Source organism: Petromyzon marinus, unplaced genomic scaffold, assembly GCF_048934315.1.
Source record: "Petromyzon marinus isolate PM22_M1 ecotype Great Lakes invasive population unplaced genomic scaffold, UKy_Petmar_22M1.pri1.0 PM_G_Scaffold_77, whole genome shotgun sequence".
In the NCBI taxonomy this organism is placed as follows: Eukaryota; Metazoa; Chordata; class Hyperoartia; order Petromyzontiformes; family Petromyzontidae; genus Petromyzon; species Petromyzon marinus.
In genome coordinates, this window is record NW_027423032.1 from 692,588 (window position 1) to 700,000 (window position 7,413).

At 55.2% G+C, this 7,413-nt stretch overlaps 1 protein-coding gene across 1 annotated transcript in view; it reads left to right on the plus strand.

The window, feature by feature from the left end:
- Positions 1-695: 695 nt before the first annotated feature.
- The window catches only part of LOC142920809 (uncharacterized), a 19,434-nt gene continuing 12,716 nt past the window's right edge, over positions 696-7,413 (plus strand). The window contains exons 1-3 of the mRNA XM_076062900.1: positions 696-808; positions 1,439-1,559; positions 1,970-2,160. Coding sequence (XP_075919015.1) covers positions 730-808; positions 1,439-1,559; positions 1,970-2,160 — 391 coding nt within the window. The 5' untranslated portion in view covers positions 696-729. The remainder of the gene's footprint in view (positions 809-1,438; positions 1,560-1,969; positions 2,161-7,413) is intronic.

Consider the following 7,413-nt stretch of genomic DNA (forward strand, 5'->3'; position numbering starts at 1 on the left):
GCGTTCGAACATTCCACGTGGCCACCCGTAGTGGCTTTTCGTTGTTTCTGGAGTAGACCCGAGGGTAGGTATTCAATCTCCTGGCTCCGCTAATTGGGGTTTGGCCAGGAGACGTCATAGACGCCTGGCCCCCCGGGGCCTCCGGCACAAGCTTATTAGTTACATATTTCAGTTTAATTCGTAGTTTCGTGATAATTAATTGAAGATGGAGGGGTTACCAGCCCCTCGCACCCGTCCAGAGCCCCCGTTTAGCCCCTGTGGTGGACACACATGCCATGAGGGGAGGAGCCAATCAAAATTGGATCTCCCGCCACAGCACTGTCCACGACAAAGTTGCCCGTCCGGCACCGCGAGGAGGTAGGGGGTTGTTTTTCCGGACCACACACACAGGTACACACACACAGGTACACACACACAGGTACACACACAGGTGGGCATCACACCCACACACGATAGTCGATCATGTTCAATTCTCATGTAATCAAAGTAGGAATCGATTCATTAAGATTAATTTTCGACCGCTTAATTCTCATGTTATCCGAACGGAAATCGATTTAATTAGCTTAATCAACCGTATATCGATTCCCATGTTATCCCAAATGAAATCGACTCTATACATGCGATACTCTACAATAATCGATTCCTAATGTTATCCCATTAAGAATCGATGCGAGTATAGTTAATCGAACCGGGAATCGAATTTCTCTCCACGTGACTAAAGATCGCTCCATGGCGATGCGTCAACTCGTCTCTAGACTTGGCCTACTCTTCCTCCTCCTCCACCTCGTCACGTGGTGCAGCAGCCACGGTGAGCCGAGCCGGTCGATACATCGGGTGCCAGGTTGTGGTGGACGTGGGGAGCGGTGGTGCAGTGGTTAGCGCACTGTGTGAGCGAGTGTGGGGAGCGGTGGTGCAGGGGTTAGCGCACTGTGTGAGTGTGTGTGTGGGGATCGTTGGTGCAGTGGTTAGCGCACTGTGTGTGTGAGTGTGGGGAGCGGTGGTGCAGTGGTAAGCACACTGTGTGAGTGAGTGTGGGGAGCGGTGGTGCAGTGGTTAGCGCACTTTGTGTGAGTGGGGAGTGGTGGTGCAGTGGTTAGCGCACTGTGTGAGTGTGTGTGGGCAGCGGTGGTGCAGTGGTTAGCGCACTGTGTGAGTGTGGGGAGCGGTGGTGCAGTGGTTAGCGCACTGTGTGTGTGAGTTTGGGGAGCGGTGGTGCAGTGGTTAGCGCACTGTGTGAGCGAGTGTGGGGAGCGGTGGTGCAGTGGTTAGCGCACTGTGTGAGTGTGTGTGTGGGGAGCGGTGGTGCAGTGGTTAGCGCACTGTGTGAGTGTGTGTGTGGGGAGTGGTGGTGCAGTGGTTAGCGCACTTTGTGTGAGTGTGTGGGGAGCGGTGGTGCAGTGGTTAGCGCACACTGAGTGCCGTTTGCCCATCTCCCCAGCCCCGGCTTCTCCACTGAATGTGCGCGTGGAGTCTCGAGACCTGCTGACACAACTCCGCTGGGACCCAGCTGACGTGAACCCCGCCACCAGCAGCGTCACCTACAGAGTGGAGAGCAAACGGTGAGATGCTCGCTCACTCACTCACCCATTCACTCACCCACTCACCAACTCACTCACTCACTCACCCACTCACTCACTCACCCACACACCCACTCACTCAGTCACTCACTCACCCACCCACTCACTCACCCATCAACTCACCCACCCACTCACTCACTGACTAACGCACTCACTCACCCACTTACTCACACACCCACTCTCTCACTCACCCACTCACTCAGCCAATCACTCACCCACCCACTCACTCACCCATCCACTCAACCACTCACTCACCCATCCACTCACTCACTCACCCACTCTCTCACTCGCCCACTCACCCGCTTGCTCACTCACTCACCCACTCACTCACCCACCGACCCACTCACCCACCCACTCCTCACCACCTCCTCCCCGTGTCTTTGTCTGTGCAGCTATGGACGAGCCCACTGGCGGACCATCTGCGCTGCAACAACAGAGACTCGGTGCGATGTCTCCTCAGCTCTGCGGCATCCCGGTGACCGCTATCAGCTGCGCGTCAGAGCCACCATTTCATCATCGTCACCAGTGGCCTCACCAATCTCCTTGCCCTGGGTCGTGGTTGAGGTCTTACCCTTGAAGACAAGTCAGTGGCTTTGTCTATGTGTGTGTCTCTGTGTGTCTGTGTGTGTGTCTGTGTGTCTCTGTGTGTGTGTCTGTGTGTATGTGTGTCTGTATGTGAGTGTCCCTGTGTGTCTGTGTCTCTGTGTGTCTGTGTATTTGTCTGTGTGTCTGTCTCTGTCTGTGTGTATGTATGTGTGTATGAGTGTCTGTATGTGAGTGTCTCTGTGTCTCTGTGTGTCTGTCTGTGTGTATGTGTGTCGAAAAGCCACTACTGGTGGCCACGTGGAATGTTCGAACGCTCACTGCGGAGGAGAGGCTGCCACTCCTCTGTCGGGAGCTGGACCGGTACCGCCTGGATCTATGCGGCATTCAGGAGGTCCGGTGGACCGGCTCTGGCTCCTGCCACCATGAGGGGTGGACAGTCCTCTACTCGGGGCAGCAGACTGCCAAACAACAGGGTGTGGGTCTTCTTTTGAACAAAAGAATGAAGGGGGCGTGGGAGCGTGGCGGTGAGGTGTGGGAAGCTGTAAGCCCCAGGCTACTTTGGGCTCGCCTTCCCATCAACCGGAGGCGAGGAATGGTGGTCGTGGTTACTTATGCCCCCACCGAAGATGAGCATCCGTAGAGGGATGCAGGCAAAGCCGATGAGTCAGATGCCTTCTATGACCTCCTGTCACAGGTGCTGGCTAAAGCGGCCCCTCGGGATAGAGTCATCATGTTGGGTGACTTCAATGCCCGAGTTGGTCATGATACTGGCACCTGGTCTGGAGTGATTGGAGGGTATGGGTCAGATCAGCTCAATAACAACGGTAGGAGGCTGCTAGATTTTTGTGCAGCCCATGGTCTTGTAATTACCAACACGCTGTTCCGGCATCGGCGCATCCACACAACATCATGGATGCATGCCGGGTCCAAGCAAGAACATCTGCTGGACTACATAGTGACGGACCAGCGAATGCGAGCCCATGTCCTTGACACCAGGACCTACCGTGGAGCTGATCTGCCCTCTGACCATCGACTAGTCATCTGTAAGATGCGCCTGCCATTCTTCCACTCCGGTGGTGGGTGTACACCCAGGACCCCATTCCGACCTAAAGTGGCCTGGTCTCAGTTATCTGATGAAAGTTGCAAGCGAGAATTTCATCATCGCTTGCGGCTGGGATTGGCATCGTCCCCGACTCCTCCTGATGTCGAGGGTAAATGGGCGAGGTTTAGGACTGTGACTCATGCAGCTGCAATGGCTGCTTTAGGTACGCGGTCCAGACCTCCCCAGAGACCCTGGCTGACAGAGGAGGTGTTCAGGATGGTTGAGAAAAAGCGACAGGCCCACTGTTATCGGCTACAGAATCCCACGTCAGAGAATGAGGAGGCTTACCGCAGCCTTCGCTCGGAGGTTCGGAGAGCCGTGAGACGCTGCAAGGATGGGTGGTGGTCGCGGGTTGCTGAGGAGATGGAGTCTGCCTCAGTGGCCCGTGATCACAAATCTCTATTTAACTCCATCAAAAAAGTAACCTGCAGCGCCACACCTATTACCATCATTAGGGGAAAAAAACGGTGATCCAATCTCCGACCCCCAGGAACAGGTTTGCAGATTTGATGAGCATTTCTGTGAGGTCCTGGGGGAGGGAAAATCCCTCAGCCAGGAAAACATCGTGGCACAAAGTGAGGATGACCCTGCTGAGGCTGTGGTGCCTCAAATATTGGAAGAAGTCACCCCCTGTGAGTGGCTGGCTGAGGTGCCATCTGTTGAGGAAGTACTGAAGGCGATCCGGAGTCTGAGACCAGGAAGGGCAGCGGGCAGAGATGATCTCCCAAGTGAAATGCTGAGGGAGGGTGGCGTTTGTGCACAGACTGCCCTATATGACATCATAACAGTCTGGACCACTGGACGGGTTCCGCAGGATTGGAAGGATGCCCTGGTGGTCCCCCTTTTTAAGAAGGGGGACCGCACAGACTGTAACAGGGGCATCTCACTCCTCAGTGTGCTGGGAAAGGTCCTGGCAAGGATTATTCAGCATCACCTTGCCAGGCACGCTGAGGAGAGGCTTGCGGAGCCCCAATGCGGTTTCAGAAAAGGGCGGTCCTGCACAGATGCCATATTTTCTGTCCGTCTGCTACAGCAGAGGTGTAGGGAATTCCAACAAGACCTACATCTCTGCTTTATTGACCTGGTCAAGGCCTATGATACCATCAGTAGGCCTGGGCTCTGGGTCGTTCTTCGTGCTTTTGGAGTACCTGACCCTCTGCTCACGATCATTAAGGACCTTCATGATGGTGAGCGGGCCCGGGTAAAACTACGTGGCCGGGAGTCTGAGCCATTCCCTGTACACCTTGGGGTGCGACAGGGATGTCCTCTGGCTCCCACATTATTTAACATCTATTTTGACCACGTAGTTCGTGAAGCCTTCAATAGCTGTACCGGGGGAATCTCCATATGGTACAGATATAATGGGAGGCTGATCGATGCCCGGGTGCGGTCAAGGGATGGCTCCCTATTGCTCAACCATGTTATGTATGCCGATGATTTGGTAATAGCTGCTCATTCAGAGGAGGAGTTGGAGACGCTGCTGCTGAGACTGGAGCGTGCAACTAACAGATGGGGCCTTACCATCAGCCCCACCAAAACTAAGCACCTGCCTGGGTATTTTGTACCATCGGACACTCCACCCCCACAACTCCCAATCGGTGATGGGGCAGTTGTGGAGAGAGTGGAGAGTTTCCCATACCTGGGCAGTGTGCTTATGACTGGCTCCAGTTTAACAGCAGAGGTCTCACTCCGAATCAGTCGAGCGGCAATATCTTTTCATCGGTTGCGTAACGCTGTGTGGAAGCTACCTGGTCTGTCGCTCCGCACTAAGCTTCAGGTCTTCTCGGCCACGCTCATTCCCTCCCTTCTCTACGCTTGCGAAACGTGGACCCCCCTAATGGAACATCTTCGCCGGTTAGAAACATTTAGGCTGGCCTGCCTACGATCCATCCTGGGTTTAACCAGACTGGATTGTGTGAGGAGCTCACAAATCCTTGAAAGATCTAGGCAAGGTCCCATCGGTGAGCTCCTCCGGCGGGCAAGGCTGCGATGGCTGGGTCATGTAGCCCGCATGCCCAGCCACCGCATGCCGAAACAGCTTTTGTTCGGCCGGATTGAGGGGGCAAAACGGGCGCGGCACGGGCTAGAGAAGAGATGGAGTGATGTGGTACAGGAGGACGTGGAGCTGAGTGGACTTGCCAATGACTGGTACCAGCGGTGTCAAGATCGGCCTCTGTGGAGGAGGCTCGTGAAGGACGCTACTGGGCAGTTGGAGGCAGTCGCACTCGAACAACAACGGAAGGCGGAGGAGCGACGCTCACAACAACGAGCGGAGCGCCGGGTGGCTAAAGCACAGCAGGTTGGCACAGTAGGAGGCACAGGTGGTGCATCAGCCAGTCATCTCAGTCAGTCGACCCGTGGCACCTGGGTCTGCCCCATGACCTCCTGCCAGCGGGCGTTCGACACTTCACGTGGCCTCAGGGTGCACATAGCCTGGCACAAGCGTCGTGGTGACGTCACCGCCACTTAGTGGCGAATGGCGGTTGTTGTCTCTGAGTGTCTCTGTGTGTGTGTCTCTGTGTGAGTCTCTGTGTGTGTCTCTGTGTGAGTGTCTCTGTGTGAGTGTCTCTGTGTGTCTCTGTGTGTGTGTCTCTGTGTGAGTGTCTCTGTTACACCTTGGAGTGCGACAGGGATGTCCTCTGGCTCCCACATTATTTAACATCTATTTTGACCACGTAGTTCATGAAGCCTTCAATAGCTGTACCGGGGGAATCTCCATATGGTACAGATATAATGGGAGGCTAATCGATGCCCGGGTGCGGTCAAGGGATGGCTCCCTATTGCTCAACCACGTTATGTATGCTGATGATTTGGTAATAGCTGCTCAGTCAGAGGAGGAGTTGGAGACGCTGCTGCTGAGACTGGAGCGTGCCACTAAGAGGTGGGGCCTTACCATCAGCACCACCAAAACTAAGCACCTGCCTGGGTATTTTGTACCATCGGACACTCCACCCCCACAACTCCCAATCGGTGATGGGGCAGTTGTGGAGAGAGTGGAGAGTTTCCCATACCTGGGCAGTGTGCTTATGACTGGCTCCAGTTTAACAGCAGAGGTCTCACTCCGAATCAGTCGAGCGGCAATATCTTTTCATCGGTTGCGTAACGCTGTGTGGAAGCTACCTGATCTGTCGCTCCGCACTAAGCTTCAGGTCTTCTCGGCCACGGTCATTCCCTCCCTTCTCTACGCTTGCGCAACGTGGACCCCCCTAATGGAACATCTTCGCCGGTTAGAAACATTTAGGCTGGCCTGCCTACGATCCATCCTGGGTTTAACCAGACTGGATTGTGTGAGGAGCTCACAAATCCTTGAAAGATCTGGGCAGGGTCCCATCGGTGAGCTCCTCCGGCAGGCAAGGCTGCGATGGCTGGGTCATGTAGCCCGCATGCCCAGCCACCGCATGCCGAAACAGCTTTTGTTTGGCCGGATTGAGGGGGCTGGGCGGGCGCGGCACGGGCTAGAGAAGAGATGGAGTGATGTGGTACAGGAGGACGTAGAGCTGAGTGGACTTGCCGATGACTGGTACCAGCGGTGTCAAGATCGGCCTCTGTGGAGGAGGCTCGTGAAGGATGCTACTGGGCAGTTGGAGGCAGTCGCCCTCCAACAACAACGGAGGGCGGAGGAGCGACGCTCAGAACAACGAGCGGAAGGCCGGGTGGCTAAAGCACAGCAGGTTGGCACAGTAGGGGGCACAGGTGGTGCATCAGCCAGTCATCTCAGTCAGTCGACCCGTGGCACCTGGGTCTGCCCCGTGACCTCCTGCCAGCGGGCGTTCGACACTTCACGTGGCCTCAGGGTGCACATAGCCTGGCACAAGCGTCGTGGCGACGTCACCGCCACTTAGTGGCGAATGGCGGTTGTTGTTGTGTCTCTGTGCTCTGTGTGTCTCTTTGTGAGTGTCTCTGTGTGTGTGTGTCTCTGTGTGTTTCCTGTGTGAGTGTCCCTGTGTGTCTCTGTGTGAGTGTCTCTGTGTGTGTCTCTGTGTCTCTCTGTGTGTCTCTGTGTGTCTCTGTATCTGTGTGTGTGTCTGTGTGTGTCTCTGTGTGAGTGTCTCTGTGTGTGTCTCTGTGTCTCTGTGTGTCTCTGTGTGAGTGTCTCTGAGTGTCTCTATGTGAGTGTCTCTGTGTGTCTCTGAGTGTCTCTGTGTGAGTGTCTCTGTGTGTCTCTGTGTGAGTGTCTCTGTGTGTGAG